The 20535-nt window shown below is 37.0% G+C and overlaps 1 protein-coding gene across 14 annotated transcripts in view; it reads right to left on the reverse strand.

Moving 5' to 3' along the window:
* wnk1b (WNK lysine deficient protein kinase 1b) overlaps positions 1-20535 on the reverse strand; it is a 171110-nt gene that overhangs the window by 30276 nt on the left and 120299 nt on the right. For all 14 annotated transcript variants that reach the window (XM_088646939.1, XM_088646938.1, XM_088646941.1 and 11 more), the window contains 6 exons: positions 19983-20069; positions 17563-17629; positions 17119-17195; positions 15943-16487; positions 14693-14895; positions 1792-1983 (listed from right to left, as the gene is read on the reverse strand). In XM_088646939.1, coding sequence (XP_088503065.1) covers positions 1792-1983; positions 14693-14895; positions 15943-16487; positions 17119-17195; positions 17563-17629; positions 19983-20069 — 1171 coding nt within the window. The remainder of the gene's footprint in view (positions 1-1791; positions 1984-14692; positions 14896-15942; positions 16488-17118; positions 17196-17562; positions 17630-19982; positions 20070-20535) is intronic.

Below are 20535 nucleotides of genomic sequence, written 5' to 3' on the forward strand. Positions count from 1 at the left end.
TACTTCACTTTTACCTGAACAGCATGTTTACTCCTAGAACATGAGCCACATTCCTCATCAGTAAGCCCACATAGGCTAGGAAAATATATGGCCCTTTTCATTCCTGAAACTCTTTTCTGTCTGAATAACTTCGAGTACCTCAACATCCTCACAAACTGAACATAGTTCGTGCAATATTAATATTGAAAGGTGTAATTTGTGAATTAGATCAGTCTCAATGGATTTTTAAGTCCACCCTCTAAGAGCATGTTGTGCATCTTCTCCATAATGTCCCGAGCAGTGGCATGCCCCATAAACTCTGCAAATATGCAGATTTTGTTTCGCAACAAGAAAAAGTAGCTGCGATTTCTCTGTCACGGAACATTGTTTTAAACAGCTGCCCAACGATGTGTACAAAAAATTTGAATCAATTACTTTCAGTGCCAGCAGAAAGTCCATAATTGGTAGACAATGATATCTGTGTTTGCAGCTGCTAATGAGTTGAAAAAGGTGCCGATTCCAATTGTTTCTCTTGCAGTCTTATCATTGTAAATGTGCTTTTTTACCCTTTGCATGACTTATTAGTGCAGCTTCACCCATATTCTTCATGTCAAAAGTTTTCCCGCATAATTTACATCTCCCACGTCCTGGGTCTTCATCTTTTTGGAGCCATAGCTTGTATTTTTCATCTGCTAACCAGAGGTCACTGAAAACACATTTACGCGGCATTTTGACACGGGCGCTAAGCTAGCTTATGACTCACTATAAAATTCCCGCGAGAGGGTCTGACGCGACACCATAATGTGTAATTTTTGCTATGGCAACGCCACTTTTTAAGCTTGCTAACTTATTTACAAAATTACATGACAGAGCATTATAATTTGGGATCATTTTAAAAAAATCCATAACTTTTCCAAAACTTAATGGATATTTTCGCATTTTTAAAAACTTTTCCAGGTCTCGAAAATGAAATTTCATTTTCTATAACTTTTTCAGGATTTCCATGACGTGGAAACCCTGATACTTGTTTCTTTCCTCTCCGTATCTGTTTCCACATGATAAAGAAAGCACTGTCCTTCTATAGGCTATGTGAATAGTTCCCAGGTGTGTGCCACGCTAGATTTGAATTTATGAAATTTCCCACATTACGAGTCACTTAGATTTGATTGATAAATGTAGTACATTAGTAATCACAACACATTACCTTGGCTGCTCATACACTGTACATCTTATCTTCAGTTGTTGTGACCAGTTTTTTAAACATTTACATGCTATGTAAATTAAAGTTTGTTAAATAATCTTTGTTTACTTTCAATCAGTCTAAGTTGTATTGATAAGCAAATTGGTTCTACATGTAGAAAACAGAAGTGGAAGCTCAGACTAAATCACTAATGCTCCTAACACATCTATCATAATCCCTGACTTAGATGTCAGAAAAAGAATGTCTCACCTGCTTTTGTGCTTGAATTTACTGTATTTTTGATTCCCTCGGCCAAAAAATGTGTGACTTTAAAGACAGCCTTTTCCATTGATTCACTGACAATTTCATGGAAAAACAACCAAGCAGCATTTCAAGATACAACAAACCTTTTTTTTTTTACACAGGAAAATTGTTTTATGAAATTAAGGCACAAATACAATTTTTTTTTAAAGAGAGATGTTGACAACACAGCCTGATCTTGAGATTTTAAAACCAAAAAAGGTGAATTCTGTATTTACACCAACACTTTATAATCATTTACAATTCAGACAATTTCCTGCACTTTCAAAAAGTCCTTTGTAAATGCTTTAGTGCACTGTAGATTAACTTACCTTGTGTAGGTGCAGACAGACTGGGCACAGACAATGCTGCATCACTGGTATATGCTGACAGGTTCTCACTAGAGGGCGAGGGTTTAAGAGGTTGCAGGAGGGAACTCTGTCCTTGTTCACTGATCATCCCAGGGACCAGAAGACCCTGATGTGATGTGAACACAGAGGGTGCACTCTGTGCTGATAAAGTGCCTGCAAACCCAACAAGCAGATATTTAAATTATATCAAATGATTTATTCTTTATTCTGTTAACACAATTTTCTTCCACAAATAAATAGGGAACACGCTTTCTAACAAACAATTCTTTCTGCATTAGAAAGGATTCAGTTCCTGTTTCTTTTACAACTGCTTTCAAAATAGTTACTAAATTTTAAGATATTTCACGTTAGTTGTATCACAGTGATCAGATCTCATTTTCAAAAACATACCTTAAGTTTTTTCAAATCTGATGAAACAGATGATCTAATTCTCAATTAAATTCAGCTGATGGTAATTAAGAGGAGAAAAGCTTTTACTTACAGCTTTGATTTTTAATTCAATAACTCAGTTAATTTTAAGTTTTAAAACATGTATGAATGCGATTTCAGCAACGCCATGACATGTTTTCCAGAAATGTGTGTACCAGAAATCTCTCGTATTGTTTTCAACCAGATATTACCATGTTTGTATTATTTTGTTAAAAAGTGAAATATAGAATGGGATAAACAGTAATTAAAATAATTATAACCCCCAACTGTCAATGTCAAGAATATACACAAGCACTTGGTATAGTTTGAGGGACTAAGTTCTTTATTCTCTGATACAACTCTGAAGAAAGCTATATGATACCTAAATAGGCCAAGTCAAACGTAGCTCTCTAATTAGGGGATTTTGGCCCCCAGCTTCTATTTGTTCTCCTCAACCATTGCCAGAAGCTTCCCTTTTCTGCCTCTTCCGCTAGATCCTTTGCTGTCCTCTTTAATGTTATGCCAGCCACTCCCACATCCCAGAGGAGGTGTAACATTGATGTTCTCAAAAAGCCTTGGCATTCGCTTCCACAGGGTAGATTAAGGGTCTCCAGCCACCTTGTCTGCATTCTGCTGCAAACTCTCTTTCTCTTATACAGATCCAGCCATTCAGAATGCTCGCTGGATAATGCAATTCATTGCAGTCCCCATGCTGCGGGTTACAGCACATTTTTAAAAATACTCCTTGTAAAATCACCAGGTGGAACAGTGAAAACTTAATGTGGCAATTTTTAATCTTGGTCAAAGCTGAAGGACAATCTTTTTCCAATTATAGAAGTAGTATACTGTTGAGACCTTTATTCATTTTAAACTGTATATTACAGTATATTAAATTAACTAATAAAGAGAGTAGTGCTATTTTACAAAAACAACATTACTCGGTTTGTTGTTGAAAAATAGATTATTCTACTGTGGCTTGTTGTGAACCAATGTGCTTCTTTCAGGTTTAAATCCACATTGAGATAATCTATATTGTGCCTTATTGCTTTAAAATTTCACTTGAAAAATATATTTTACACATACTGTACTGTAGTGGCTTTAAAGCCACATGGTCTCATACTAATGTACGTACAGTAGATGGTTGTGGTGGCTAAATATAAAAAAAATACAAAGTACACAAAATATTCCACCTACTCAGTATGTACAGTAAAAATTCAAACTGAACTAAAAACTACACATCCCAGTTAATGCAATGCTTGTGATCAGAGTTTACGAAACAGGGCGAAAAATCAGTCACATGAATTTGGAGCTTCATTTCGAAAGCTTATCCTATCAGCAACAAAGCAACATTTACACGATAGGCTACCTCAAACTGTCTGGTGCTAGGCTCTGTATGTTGCTTCAGCCATTCCTATTTGGCATTTTAGTCATAGAGGTGGGAAGACGACCCCCCTTCCCTCTGGCTGTCTGACTTGTCCCCATTTTGAACCATTCTGTGTCCGAATCGCAGCGGGCAGAGAGAGTAGGGAGAGACACAGACAGAAAAAAGCGAATCCTAGCTACAATACATTTATATATTTTTGTGGTAAGGGGAAGCAAAACATCAGTATTTCCTGCTAGTTATTTGTGTAGGATTTATAGTGGAAATCTGAGCCTCAATATTAACTTAAAATTTTGACAGAGGAATGTTGGATATGTGTACTTTTTCCAGAGCAGAAATACAAATATAAAATAATGGCTTTTTGATATCTGAAATCAACATTCAGAGAACAACTATTTGTGTTTACATAGAATAAGTAATTAGAAATTTGAGCAATGTAATTTCTTATTCTGCAGTGAAATTTCAAGATCATACCAAAGACAGCACTAGGTCTGCTTATCGTAGACGTTCAGGAAAGGGTGAATTGACAAATTATATCAAGTGCAATAATTTGGTGATCAGTAATAACAGTTTAAAATGTTCTTTGATTCATGTAAAGATTCAGGAAAGTTCACAATTAAATGGTTTAGATGGAAAAATACAAAAAATTTATATGTGCAAAAAGTTTTAGAAATGGAGCAGGAATTAATCTGCAATGAGCAAACAGGGAAAAAAAGTGACCAGACATAAGGGCAGCAAAGGAATGCAGGAAGACCTGCAAAAGCTTAAATATACAAAAACATCACAGAAAGTTATGCGTTACAAATAACATGTAAACATTGTTTACATAGATACTGAAATGAGATTAAACATTTTAATCAAAACGTATTAAATGCATACGTATTTTTGATTTTGTGTAGTAGTTAGCATTAAACTGTTTGTTAGATGCATTTAAATAGAGTAGGCAAGCATACAGTAGCTGATCCATGGAACCAGCATCTTAAGATGTTTATATTTAGAGGCAATTTGTTTAAATTAGCTATGGATATTGATGTGCCAGAGAGGAGGAAAGGCTGTTTCCTTTAGCCAACATTTTAAAAATTTAACTCATAGTGGGTTTCTTTTTTTATAATCTTTCCACTTGTAATGTCATTAGGAAGTATAATGAGCCAACTGGTGAGAAAGCCATGATTAATGATAATTAAAAGACTTGAAGTTTAAAGAAATGATTTACAGATGCAGCCATTCAAAACAAGCAGGCGATACCGCATTATTTTGCAGTGCGCTTTACGCAGTCTACCGTGAGTTACCGTAAAATCTCCTCTAGTACCGCAAGTGAAATAATAGTATCCGGAATTTCCGCAAGGTGGAGCTAATAAAGCTCAACCTCTCATGTTTGAGCTGTCGCCATCAAAGTCTTTAACAAAGATATTACTAATAGTATTAATAATGAATGACCTTGGACAAGCTGTAAACTCATTAATAATGAATGACCTTGGACAAGCTGTAAACTCAAAGTATTGCCCTGGTCCACATTCTTTTTTTCATTGACCGTCTTTGTAAAAGTAACACCACAGCATTTCGCAATCACGCATTTGTTTCCAATCATGCAAAGTACAGTAATTTTTGAGAATCGATTCACCATGCCTTTCACATGCTCTTAAAAGAGATTGATTTAGGAACATAAACATATTACTGTATGCAAACTGTACTGTATACAGTATGTATATGTATATTTAATGTCTTTACTGTGCCCGTTTAAGTATTGAATATTTATATGGAATTTGACCACTGAAGGGAAATCTTAGTAGCTGAGCATAAAAAGAATAGGAGCATACTGTAACATGTGTGAAGGCCATAAACGATATTAATTTTGGAACATAAACATACAGTACTGTATATGGCTGGTCTCGGTACTTTAAAGAAAAAATACACACCAGTATTCCATTTCTCCCTAAACATTTTAAGCATCAAAGTCTTTAACTAACGTGATACCGGAATCAACAAGCATACTTTTAGAATTTGATTAACTGAAATATAATATGGAATCGCGTATCTAAAGAAATTAATAATGATATAATTATATTCATGTACCGCAACACAAGAATAGTACACGCTGTACGATGTCTGTTGATAATGTTTGTAGGGCTATTTCAACTCTCCTCATGTGACCTTGCCGGTGGCGCTGTGGGTTAGGTTCCTGACTCCTACATCACACATTGCGTGTTCGAATCCAGCTAGAGCCATGACTTTTTTTTTAACAAACATTTCTTTGAAAAAATAAAACGTTTCCCTGGCTCAGAGATTAAATAAAACTTCACTCGCACCAAACAAATTTATATTTCTAAATATCACAACATGATCGAATTTAAGTCATTTTAATAACAATGAATAGTCACCTATGCGTTACAATATAAACATTTATATTGATTTGAATCGCGTTTAAATCGCCTTTATTTAAAACCCATAAATAAAGCTGATACTGTTTAGACTTTTAATTATTTAAAACTGTATTACAGCAACACAATGCACAATGCAACGTAAATCGCTATCTTTGTCTTCTACGTAATAATGTTCACCTCTCTGTCCAGCAAATTAACAATAGTAATAATAATGAACTTTATTGTATATGGCGCCTTTAAAGGTGGCTCCTCAAAGCACTTTACAGGATAAAAACAATAACAACAATACTGTTAGGCTGGGCAAATGATTTTTTTTTAAAGAAATACAAAATGAGATATAATTATGTGTTCCGGCTTAGACATTAGCGAAGAGCATAACACGTGGGCGGCGTAGCGGTCGGCTCTGGCTTTCCCATCTATACCGATGCACTGCAAGTACAACCCCCCTCTCTGCGGGAGTGCTGGCTGTGACGAATTAAACCGGTTTCACAGGTATTGTAGAAGGGGGCGAGATTTCCAGCGAAAGACACCCCCCCTCCCCCCCTCCAAAACCCAGTAAGTACAGTATTTACTAGTTAAGAAAGCTAGGCTCCTCAATGAAATCGCTTTAACATGCTAATGCGTTGGTGTAACAGTCCAGGCGTGGCAAGCTTCTAATGTCAACCTGACTACGGCGAAAGGAACCCTTCTTTCATTGGAAGACAATGAACATATTCTAGCCCTAAATGAATTAATAGCAAACATGGTTTACATAAAATACATTTATCCAAGAAAGTTTAGCCTTTGTCACTAATGAAACCACTAAATAAAGACATAAATATAGAAATCTTAAGATTTTTTAAATACATGATTTTGCTAAAATTTATTTAAAAATAAAAACGATTACAAACGCCAGCGGAGAGAGAGAACAGGGGAGGGATGTTGGTTTTGCATAAGGGGTGGGGCTATGGAAATGAGGTCTATTTGGGAATGTGGAGTTACATGTTCTGGCTGTTTGTGAATTATCGTTGTTGAGTATGGAGTGTTGAGGTATTGATTTTGTGTAAAGCTTTATGTTGAAAATTGAGGTGGATTTTGTTTATGATAAAGAGGATAAACTGGGATGTGAGGAGGGTTTGGTTTTGCATAAGGGGCGGGATTATGATAATTGGGGAACTTTGAGAGAGTTTGCGGGCTATTTTTGGTTTGTATTACGAATAATTCGTACAAGATATTGAGATTTGTTGATAATTGGAGGACGGTTTTGCTTTAATGGTTTGATATATTTGATTTTGTATTGTGGTTGTTATCTATGTTTTTGGTTGGTATTATGTTTATATGGTTGTTTTTGTTGGTTGGTCGTTATTATGGTTATTATGTTTATTGTGTCATTTTTGATTATTGGATGTAATAATCAAAAGAGAAAGAGAGAGCGAGCGCCTTCTTTTTACTTTTGTAGCCAAAGGGCCTTGCAGATCAGATTCCCTTCCCCCTACGGAAAGACAGACACATGTTTTCACAGTTTAGAAGCCGCTCTTCAGACGCAGGCGAGCGAGCAGCCAATAGATAAAACATGAACTTTATTTAAACTCCAACTAAGTTTTGTAGCCAAGTATGCTTCTCAAAGCGCTTTACAGGATAACAACAATAACAACAACAATTTTACAAGTTCTGGGAAGAAGAATATCATCAATATTAATAATAATAATAATAATAAACTTTATTTTATGTAGCGCCTTTAAAGGTGGCTTTTTTTTAAAAAAAAACTTTTTTAAAATGCATTTGCACACAGAGCGGTGTTTACTTGAACATGGAGATGCCAAACTGAATAATTCCTGCACACAACCATTGCAGCGGAATTTGCATCATTTGGCAGGGCTATGATTTATACAAGTGGTGGTGGATTTGGAGACAAAATGTATTTACATTGGGTTGCTGTAAGTGGAGCACTAATAAGCCCAAAGCTCTACTTATTATTTTACAAAAGAATGCACCTAACAAGCTGGACAGTATGCTTCTCAAAGCGCTTTACAGGATAACAACAACAATTTACAAGTTCTGGGAAGAAAAATATGATCAATATTAATAATAATAATAATACACTTTATTTTATATAGCGCCTTTAAAGGTGGCTCCTCAAAGCGCTTTACAGGATAACAACCGATGAAACAACATTGGTTGGGGGTTGAAAATACCTGTGAAACCGGTTTCTTCACAATGTACTGTAGACAGAGTGTTACACCAATGCATTAGCATGTTTAAGCGATTCCATTGAGGAGCCGGGCGCGATAATTGTTTTGTTCCTTGATACAGTCTCTGATCTGCAAAGCCATTTGAAACAAAACAAAAACTAAAAATAAGATACAATATACAGACATTCACAACATAAACATATCTTAAAACATTTACATATATTGTTAAATTATTACTTTAGATATATACTTTAGGTTACTGAAACAGCCAACTTTAACCATTCCATGTGTAAGTTGCTGCAGGTAGAGACACGTTAAAAAAAAAGTTAATCCCAGCTACAATACATTATTTTTAATATTTTTGTGGTAAGAGGGAGCAAAACATCAGTATTTACTGCTAGTAACTAGTGTACGATCTATAGTTGAAATCTGAGCCTAAATAAAAAGAAAAAGCATTTTCAGAGAGCAATTACGCTGTGTTTATGTAGAATAAGTGATTAGGTTTATGAGCAATCTAATTACTTATTCGTTTAAAACGCTATATAAAATCAAGTTTATTATTAATTTGCTGGACAGAGTGGTGAACATTATTATGCATAAGACAAAGATAACGATTTACATTAAAAGACATTTAATTAAACACGGGTTTGTGATTTAAATGGGAATGGGGGTGACGGGAACTCTTTATCTAAATAAAAATAAAATAAATAAAACAGGTTTCGATAGTTAATAACTTTTTATGCACGAAACACGGGTGATTTTTCTTCCTCCTGATCAGTTTAGAAATCTGTGTACGCTGTAAGGTTTTAACTTCTTAATGAAACTTTTAAAATACACGTTTCTAACAGAAAGAAATCCTCTTCCTGGTACAGTATGTATAGCAGACCAGCACGTCTTTTTTCTCCAATCAGAGGGGTGTCAGATGGTGTCAGCCAATCACCATTCTGAAGCCCTACCTTAATCTCTAGTATAGGGAGACACCAGAATTCTGTCCCATAGTTTAGATAGATGATAGATACTTTTATTGATCCCGTGAGGGAAATAAAGTAAATCATTTTCATTTTAGGAAATTATTAAATGCTCGGTTAAAAGCAAAGGAGATTGTCTGTTATAGTGGACATAAAAACAAGAGTTTGCTGCGGCGTTATTGGAAACCCAAATTTAACAAAAAATCGCAGACATTATATCCTAGAAGACACAGACCGGCTCCAGACCGGGAGAATGCCCGCATCGTAAAAGAAAATGCCTGATGAACCAGGGATTGGACAGTTTCCAAGTGCTTGTACAATCGATGGAAATGTTCAAATAAATGTGATAAAGAAATAAACAAAATAATCATTTATTTCTTTATCATATTGGCTAGCTAATGTCCTCTCTTTGCTAGTTAGTGGCTGTGTTTCTGCGTTGGGTAGCAACGGGTGACTACGTATGTTCTCAGGCGGAAGATGTAAACAGCTTAATTTTCGTGTTAAATAATTTTTTTTAATTAAAATTCATTCTATACAGCAATCGCATATTTGGGTACCGTTTCATAAAACTTTCATGCTTAAAATGTTTAGGGAGAAATGGAAGACTGGTGTGTATTTTTTCTTTAAACTATCAAGACCAGCCATACACAGTACAGTTTATGTACATACATGAATGTTTATGTTCCTAAATTAATATCGTTTATAACCTTCAGATGCGTTATGCTCCTCTTCTTTTTATGCTCAGCTACTAAAATTTCCCTTTAGTGGTAAAATTCCATATAAATATTCAAAACTAAGCGGATTAAAATGTGCACAGTAAAGACATTAAATGATTAAATCTTTTCACTACCAACCATTTACCACGAGTACCCCTGTCGGTCATATTGGCCAGCCAATCACTTACCGCGGTGCCCTGCGGTGGCTTGTGGGTAGTTTACTGTACCACAGGTTTGTACCGTGCATTTTGAACGGCTGGATCTGTACTTTGCACGATTAGTTTTAAAGGCAGACGTGCCCAGTACTGTAAGCCCTCCAGGCTGCAGAACAGTATTTCTGTATGGCTGTCCTCCACACCTCTCTCTCTCAGTGCAACCTCTTCTCTACTGCAGCTTAGTGGGCGGTTTGCTATTTTCTCAGAGGGAATGTGATTTTTTCTGTATCAAACTGTATACAAAATTATAGTGCTTAAAAAGTTTAATTAAAAAGTAAAAAACTTTTACACAAAGATTCTAAGATGATCACGAGAAAGAAAAAACACTAATTTGTCACGCATAAAAAGTGGTTTTTAACCAGCTTAATCCATTTTTTATAGCTCTTAAAGTCATGCAATGTCTAGGTTAGGCAGGGACATGTCATTGTTTCTTATTTTTTATTTTCTTTTAAAACAAATACTCCATTTCCCATCGTGCTATACAGTATTATGATACATTTCTTACGTTTTCGAGAGACTTCAGAACTTTTTAATTGATGCATAAAAAAATGTAGCATAATGTTTTGTGCTCAATCGCTTTTTTACCACAGCACACATCTTTCCTCCTGTAAAAAAAAAAATCCATATGTAGTTTGTTATCTGAGTAAAAACAGAAAATACAGAAAGCTTCCCAAATTAAAGAGAGGTTGAACCCAACGAGTTTGTTATTCTGCTTTATATGGTCAGGTGTTTTCCATACATACATTAGCTTTTGAATAGTGATTTTTGTTATGAACTCCTTTACCCCCCACGGGATCCACTGTATTCAAACTAAGGTTTCTTAAAATGCATCCATACACTAGATGTTGTTTAAATAAAAGTTGTGAAAAAGTCAATATAGTGTACATAATATTTACTATTTAAAAAAAAGAGTTAGAAGAAAAATGTGTGGCCTAAGTGGGAATTGAACCCGGACCTCGGGGGGGTGGGGGAGAACCTTCCACCAAACTCGCTGTACCAACACACCACTCTGAAACAAAGCTGAAACGGACAGTTAAAATGTTTCCAAAGTAATCAGAAGAATAAGTCAAGGAAACTGATGCAGAAGTTTACAAAGAAAGTGGAGTATGTTAATACTACCACCTATATAAATATATAATATTTAAATCCTTAAATAAATATCGTTATTAATTTCTTTAGTTATGCAATTCTTTATTTTATTCCCAATTAAGTGAATTCTAAAAAGTACACTTTTTTCCTGAAATAACGACAGCAAGTATTTATAGAAAAGGTTAAAACATTATAGCTTTTTATAAAGTATATAATCCTAACACAGAATGAGCACGTCAAAACATTTCCAAAATAACCACAGTAAGTGACCGAGTTAAGGACTTTGATGCCTAAAATGTTTATGAAGGAAGTGGAATTTTGTTGTGTATTTTTAGCTACCACTACCAGCCATATACAGTATGGATAATATATCTATATTCATAAATTAATATAGTTTATTCCGTTCAGAGACTATCAGGACTACGCTCCTGTTATTTTTATGCTCAGCTACCAAAATTCTCTTTAGTAGTAAAATTTCATATTAATATTCCATATTAGGTGGATTTAAACATGCACAGTAGAGAGATTAAATGAAGCAATCGTTTTCACTAACATCTAACACACCACAAGTGCCACTTATTGCCGATCTTTGGTCAGTGAATCACATGCCGTGGTAAAGCACAACCCCTGTAGCGCATTACAGGGTTTTAATGTGCATTCTTTCATGCCCTTCTCCCATGGGACTGCCAATTCTATGAGTACGTACTTATTCTAAAAATGCTCACTAACCTGGAGAGAATGTGTTACTCTTAAGGATTCCTCATAAAGGAAATCAGAATCAGAGGTTGATTTAAAGGTTGATCCAAACAAGGGCCTCTTGTCCGGCACACTACTACTACCCTCTTCACCTCTGGTCTCATGTCTTACTGTACTGTATTTTATCCTGTTTTTCAAGACTGATGATAATGCTTAATGATTTAACAAGGAGTTAATTAACTAAGGTAAACCAGAAAGTTCCCTGTATTATTATTTCAGATTACCTACAGCTCAGTTAACACCTCAGCTCCATCTCATTGCTTTTAAGCTCTGAGTACTGCAAAGGTTGACTTATGACACTTCAACAGCATTAATAATATTATATGAACAAGTAATAGGTTTTTTCCATGCTGATAAGAGAAGAAAGAAAACACAACATTTCGGCTGTGGAGCCGCCTTCTGGTGTGAACTCACATCCAAAGTTCCTTTGCAGCCTACGCAGCTGACGCAGCTACCCACCTCAAATATTATATGAATTGCATTTTCCTGTTTTATTGCTTACTTGGTAGATGTGAAGTCTCTTGTTCCCTGAGATTACATCCAGCCAACTATTTTCTAACTGCATCACCAAACTCAGGGCTACAGTACTGCGAAGAAGCAATAGTAACCATCCCACAATCCTCAGGAAAGCTATCAAAATAGCTAAATACAACTACAGAGTAAAATTCATATTATCAACAGTTATATTATCACAGCTGCAACATTTGGAGTGGTATACGCAACATTACAGACTACAAAACGCAACCCAGCTATATCGTACAACAGTCTGCCTCTCTTCCTGATTACCTAAATTCATTCTATGCTCGGTTCGAGGTCAGTAACGCAGATCCAGTCAGGAAGATTCCAGAAATCCAAGACAGAAACCCACTGATCATATCCAGAGTGGATGTGTGTAAAGTTTTTAAAAAGACCAATCCACGCAGACCAGCTGGCAGATATCTTCTCGGACACATTCAATCTCTCTCTAGCTCAGTCTGCTTTCCTTCCTGCTTTAAGAAAACCACCATTGTCCCTGTTCCTAAGAAACCCAGAGTCTGTTGCCTGAATGACTACCGCCATCAGTTATCAGTTATCATGAAGTGCTTCGAGCAGTTGGTCAAAACATACATCACCTCCTCACTGCCTGACACCCTAGACCCACTGCAATTTGCGTATCGCCAGAACAGGTCAACAAAAGATGCTATTGTCACTGCCCTCCATACTGCCCTCTCAAACCTGGATAAGAAAGGAACATATGTGAGAATGCTGTTTGTTGATTACAGCTCAGTATTCAATACCATAGTGACCTCAAAGCTTGTCATCAAGCTCCAGGACCTGGGACTGAACACCTCCCTTTGTAACAGGATTCTGGACTTCTTGACAGAACATCCGCAGGTGGTGAGGGTGGGCACCAACATATCCTCTACTCTGACTTCAAACACTGGAGCCCCCCAAGGCTGTGTGCTTAGTCCTGTCCTCTACTCCTTATTTAGCCACAATTGTGTCGTCAGGCATAACTCAAACTCCATCATTAAATTTGCGGACGATACAACAGTCATCATCCTGATCACCGATGGTGAAGAGTCTATGTACAGGGAGGAGGTTGAAACCCTGGCAGCATGGTGCCAGGAGAACAACTTCTCTCTGAACACCAGTAAGACAAAGGAGATTATTTTGGATTATAGGAAATACCAGGGAGGAGATCACACACCTATCTACATCAATGGGACTGCAGTGGAGAGGGTCAGCAGTTTTAAGTTCCTGTGATGTTAACTCCCAGAGGACTTAACCTGGACCCACCACACCAACATCGTGGTCAAAACAGCACAGCAGCACCTATTCTTTCTCCGCAGGCTAAGGATGTTTCACGTATCCAGGCCAGCTTCTACAGGTGCACTACTGAGAGTATCCTCACTGGTTGCATCACTGCCTGGCATGGGAACTGCTCCGCCTAGGATCGCAAAGTACTGCAGAGGGTGGTGAAGTTAGCGCAGCTCATTACCGGCTGTGAGCTACCAAACATTCAGGATATCTAATCAGCTAGATGTCTTAAGAAGTCCAGGTCTATTCTCAAGGACTCCAGTCATCCTAGTCAAAAACTGTAAACGGTACTGAAGCATTCAGTCAAAGTCCAACAGATTACGGAACAGCTTCTACCTCCAGGCAATAAGACTGCTAAATAGCCAACCTGCAGCTCCTTTAGCAAATCACCCATAATGGCTACATAGACATACTGTTTTCATTGTGCATACGGCACTACTTGGACATAATATACTACATACACCATGAACACATAGCAGCTCTATTTATTTGGAGTTTTGTCTGAGTTTATTTTATTCAATTTCTATTACATTATTTGTTATCACGTTACCTTATTATGTAACCTTAATTTTGTGATTCTTACCCCCCCCTCCTCCGGTGAGCTCGTAGAAAAGACATTTCATTGCCAGCAACTACTGCTGCATGCCTCATTGTTGTGTACTTGATAAATAAATGTGATTGATTGATTTCATCTTATCTTCATTTTATGCTTAACACTGATGTATATGTACCAAAGGGTAGTCCTGTATATAAGGCTGTAGTAGTTCAGGTGGGTAGCTGCGTCTGCATGCGTAGGCTGCAAAGGAACAAGTCATAGGTTTATTCCATGTTGTAAAAAGAAGAAAGAAAACATGTTTAGGCCTTCTTCAGGTGTCACGTTTTCTTTCTTCTTTTTTCAGCATGGAATAAATCTAATACTTGGTCCTGTATATAAGTCAGTATCAGAATCCCCTCTGTCCAGACACTCTGCACAATACCTGGCTCCAATGGGCTCTTGGTCCCCTGGGAACTGTTTCGACTGGACTTGCTGCCCTTTCCTTTGGTGGGTCTCCTCCGCCTGCCTGACAAGGGTGCCGCCGGGGGTACAATAACAGCAGGAAGCTGTTTTCCCAACTTCATATACAGACTCTCAATTTCCTGCTTCTGTCGCATCTGCAAAGACTGGATCTCTTTCATATGTCTAAGAGACAAAGAGAAATATACAGCCTCTGTAGACAAAGTAAATTACGAATTTGCTTTTCTTTCAAAGTCTTAAAAATAGTGAATACCCTGATACTTCTTTCAGTCTTACAATGTTAAGAATACTGCAGGCAAAACAATCACATATGACAAGGCTTATACTTTTGTTTAGTGATACATTACAATAAAAGCCTTTTGGAGGATTTTAAGTATATTTTTTATTTAATCCCTACAATGCAAAAGCAATATTCTATGGAGAATGGATCAAACTTGTGTTAGAAAACTGAAAAGCACAAGATCTCTGTTATGAACTAGGAAATAAAGGCTTTTAAGAAACAAAAAGTTTCTGAGGTATGACAAAAGTCTTTCAAAAGCTTTCTGGTTTTTTGAGATGTGGGGCTGGAGGAAAATTGCCAGATAGTCTACCCATCTGCAAATTTTGTATTTTGCCATTTCCCAGGATGGATTAATCTTTAATCAGCTTTGCTAGAGAAAATGCAGCGGAGTTATGGGCAAAGCACTAGTGAGCTCATTAATCCTAGTCAGCTCATTTTAGCTGTTCCTTTTTTGTTAAAGAAACTTCCTTGTCCACATGAGGGAGATGCTGTTCAGTGGTCATTGTCTCTATAAGTACTTCAATTTATTCAGCTACTGTAAATGTCAGTGCTTCAGTTACAAAACAATATTGTAACCAGGAATGTTTGGAATTTGTTGAAAAGGGAGCTGTGTGGGTAGCATTTTAAGCAGTGCTCTCCATTCCTGGTGCTGGAGCTTGAAAGTTTTCAAGGTCTATGTACCAGAAGAGCTAGGAGAAGCTGTTAAATTGTTCAATAATGCCAGTAACTAGCTGCTAGTAATTAGTCTATCACCGTGTTGAAATGAAAACCTATACATACACTCGTCTCCAGGACCAAGACTGGACAATTTGGATTTAAAGAATTTACTTTGTAGATATTACTTTGCAAATATTTATTTTTACTTTGCAGATTTTCTAAAAATAGTGACTATAATGGTATTGGCTGCTTACTGAACTGACAGCGAAACCTACTTCTCCTGCAACCGACGTAGCTCCTTCTTAAAATCTTCATCCTCAAACTCAGAGTCGTTGTCACTGCTGACATAGGAGGTAAAGGAATTGTTCAGGTTGGGCATAGGCAGGGAGCTCTTGGATGTAGGGCTAGCATCTCCATCTGTACTCTGCAAAGGTCCATTCTCTTGACTATGGTACTCAGATGGGCTCTCCCCACTCGCAGCCTCCAGGTCCTCCGTTGGGCCTGGCATATCCTCCTGGGCCCTGCTTACAGAGAAACGTCCCACTCTGGTGTCAGTAGAGGTGGTCACTTGGAATCTCCCAATGATGCTAGGCTGTGCCATTTCTACTCCAGATCCAGGTTCAGTCCGGTTAGGTGGAGGAGGCAAGCCATCCACTACATCTTGTACGAGTGTGTGGCACCGTGTAACAGGTACATGCAGCGTGTGTTCAGGGCTGGACAGGGTGGAGGAAGAGGACGTGGAAGATGAAGTGGGATCCTTGGAGTTTGAATGGACTTCATTTTCTATCCCAGACACATGCTCGTCAGCAGTAACAGACACCTGGAGAAGGTAGAACACAACAACAGGCATTCAGTGGAGCACAAGCAAAAGCAGCAAATAATTTGTTCTTTCTGTTTTTGGAACAACCACATGTTTTGCCAATTACTGCACATCATGAACCACAGCACTGCATATTCCCTAATAAGGCAGCCAGAATGTAGTTTGATGTTTTTAGATGAGATTAGTCTGCTTGGCTTTCTTCACAAAATGGCCAAATACTAATTTATCTAGAAGTGAGGTATACATTACGTGCAGCACTTCAACAAAAGATCCTTGAACAGAAGAGGTTTAAGTGCAGGAAGAATAGTAAGTTTTAGGAAAGCATAATCTTTGTACTGGGCTAAAGATCTTTTATCTACACTGTGTAGAAATGACAAGGATCTGGACAAAATAAAATCTGTTGATTTTAGTTTGCTCAAAGACTGGAAAACGTTTACTGGCTCTTTTAAAGACAAAACCATACAGCACACCCAATATCAGCAGTTTTATTCTGCACTGACAAATGAAAAGCACCATTTTATAACCATGAAACCTCACTATACATATGGAATAAGTTACCAGTTTCATGTACAAAAAACTTTTACAAAATGTTGAAATATGGAAGTAGATATGGATGTCGGCAAAAAATAACCTGGAATCGACCCAGCTTCACAACTCCCGCTGAAGGTGCAGCTCCTGTTTCTGAATCTGCAGCTGGCACAACTGGTGCTGAAACATTAATACACCACTGTAAAAACCCAGAACCCCATACACAGTACCTATGCCTTCATCCCCAGGACTTTCAGTATTTAGTTTCTCCAATTCCATTAGTGTTAGTTTCATGATATTGAAAATGTATTTGCTCAGAGTAGACATGTAAACACACCTAATGCAGCTGCCATAGGATTAGGTCTAAACATATATTCAATGATCAGCTTTAACTCATGAAATTCATTTGACAGTGAAAACAGTAAATAGCAGTTTATTTTTTAAATTTGTATGTAATTATATGGAAAAGGTATGGATTATTGTGTAACACGTACACGTAGGAAAGCCAGGAAGCCCTTTATTACCAAAACTGCCACATCTCACGCACCTGTAGTCGGAGTTAGCCCAGATGAACTCTGATCAGAAAAACCGGAAGAAGGTACAGTCACCAAAGGCTTGAAAGGAAAAAAAAACAATGATCCATCATTTACACATTTTTTATATTTTTTTATTTTATATATTTATTTTTGGGGTTTTAAGAATACTTAAATATTAAACATTCAAAACCTAAAACAATGACAGTTCTCACATTTTTATCAACTTCTAAAAATATCAAATTGTCTGATCAGATGGAATAATGCAATTAATTATAATACTGTACGTTTCTAAACTATTCCAAGTATTTTTTTAAGCAAAAGTTTCACAGTTGCTTATTGCTCACCACTCTCATTGTTCAGAAATGATATTTCAAAGAAAGAGAAGAAAATGTATACATTTATCACTAGTTAACGCATGGGCTGTCGGTAGTACCAAGATTTCATATGAGACTTCCTGAGTGGCTCCATCACCTGTGCAGGCTGAATTTTATGACCACAACTTCAAACCTGGCTCATATTACTAGTAAACTGTACTAACACAGCAAGACAACTGGCTGAGCATCACCGAAGTTATAGTGTGATTAATTAACCGGATCTCTTGAGGCTCTGAGTGACATAGCAATCCTTGAAGTCTCCCAGGAGCTTGGAAGCATGAGGAGAAAGTATCTCTCTAATTAGGCTGAACCTCTGGTACAGGGCTGTGGTACTTGTGTCATACTGGGCGGTGCAGTGGCTCTGTGGCTCTGCGCCTTGCCGATTGGTATCCTGCAGCCGGCAGAGCCCCTGAGCAAGGCCCTTAACCCCAGCTGCTTCAAGGGCACCTTATAAATGGCTGACCCTGCGCTCTGACCCCAAGCTTCCCGTCTGTGTGTCTCACGGAGAGCAAGTTGGGGTATGTGAAAATACTAATTCCTAACACAAGAAATTGTATATGGCCAATAAAGTGATCTTATCTTATCTTAAAAGGCTAATGGCACAAAAATGGTCAGGTTGGAGGATTGTGCTTTCACTTCCTCATTCTGCCCTGTGTTCAGTTATAGTAACTGTAGCCAAAATCTAAAAAGTATATAACTGGATATTGTAAATTGGATGCCTATAGATCTATTATTTTTGCATATAAATGGCAATTCTAAATTTGGATATAAAAATATTTATTGAAATGATGGAAAGATAAATATCAGGTCAGAATGATTAGTAAATTAAGTTTTACTTCTTCAGGTTTGCACTGCATGTATACCCTTCCTCATCATCAGGAAATAGGTTTTTAAAGAAGGTAAAGAAACTTAAAGCAGTAGACATGGATGCAAAAACAACAACCGGAGACGAAAAAAATGAGTATGCATAAAACCCCAAAAATTTCAGCTTTACTGCAAAACATGTTACATATAATATCTATAATGAAGGAAATTGATTTTGAATTTTATAACCCCAGAAAGCAAAATGTAATGGGCTAATTCAGATATAGTTAAACATGATTCAGCTAATTTATTTTCTAAAACATTTTTCTATTAACATTTGAAATACGTTGATTCTTGATTACAGTTTATCAGTAATCAACATACTGTGATTTTAAATACAGTCATCCCTCGCTTTTCACGAGGTTCGTACTTCTTGGTTTAGTTTATTCGCGGGTAGACCCTAACCCCCCAAAAAACTCCCTGTACTTCCCACTTTACGTATCTGTCTGCCTTTGTGCCTTTTCGCGTTCGTTATCTCTTTACGTTTCATTGTTTAAGTGAAGTTTTTTGTGCTACATATCTGTTATTTATATTAAATATGGAACCTAAACCTGCTTCTGTGCTTGTGCTAGTAATCCTGGACCTAAAAGACGCAAGAAAGTGATGACTTTGGCAGAGAAGGTTGCACTTTAAGACACGTTCAAAGAAAGAAAATCTGTTCAAAGAGTTGAAGGAGAAAAAGAAGCAGCTCCCCCATCACAATGTTCCTACAACGAAAAGAAACTCCAACCAGCGAAAGTGAACCAGTCGCAAAATGACATTAAAAGTGAATAAAAATAAAATGCTTTTCATTTTTATTGAAATTTTGTCAAATAACTAAAAGGGATTTAATAACAAAGAAACATTAAAAAACTGTATAAAAATCCTTAGAAATACAAATAGTCATTTATTGGTCAGAACAATTATTCATTTGTAAACAAGACTTTAATGCCTTTACTTCATCTCCCCCTCCCTTTCCATGTGTCAAAAAATGCCAAAATCCAGCAATATGCTTTCAAATGTTCACTGAATTACCCTCGATTAGAAAAAGAATACTACAATGGTTTTTTTTGGGGGGGGGTCTGGGTTGTTTTGGAGAGGGCGGTCAATTATTTGATGTTTTTTGCTGTTCGCAGGTCTTGGAACCTATCCCCCGCAAAAAGCGAGGGATGACTGCAGTTCTGAACCTTTTCAGTGTAACAACTGTCTCTCACCTGTGCAGTGACACTGTTACTGGCAACTGTCTCCGGACTGAGGGCCCGCCTCAACTGGGCATCTAGGTCTTCTAGAGGCTGCTGAGACTAATATACAAGAATATAAATGGAAAAAGTAAAAACAACCAGGTTAAAATAAAAACTTTTTTCTTCCATTTCTGTCAACCACTGAAAACATCCACTGAATGTTGCTAAAGACACACTCCGGGATAATGTCCATGCTACTAGAGACCAACATTCAACTGGAGCTTTTAAACCTCTTTTTATGGATATCAATGGTAGAAATGAATGCTTAGCAGATTTGGTCACATTGTACCAAAATAAACATCCTTCTGAAATCTACGTTACGTTGTACAGACACAGAGCTCCAGAGCTCCTTCAGTTTAGTTTTTTTTCATATTCACAATCTGCTAACAATTCATTTCTACATTAAATGTATTTGACAAGTTTTAGGGAAAAACATTTATATTTCTGACTTTGATGTTTTAGAAATCAAGTTAAATCTGTGCTGCTGCTAAGAGGGAAATATTATATCTGGATGAAAAAATGTTCA

The sequence above is a fragment of the Lepisosteus platostomus genome, chromosome 9, assembly GCF_059453375.1.
Source record: "Lepisosteus platostomus isolate fLepPlt1 chromosome 9, fLepPlt1.hap1, whole genome shotgun sequence".
Lineage (NCBI taxonomy): Eukaryota > Metazoa > Chordata > Actinopteri > Semionotiformes > Lepisosteidae > Lepisosteus > Lepisosteus platostomus.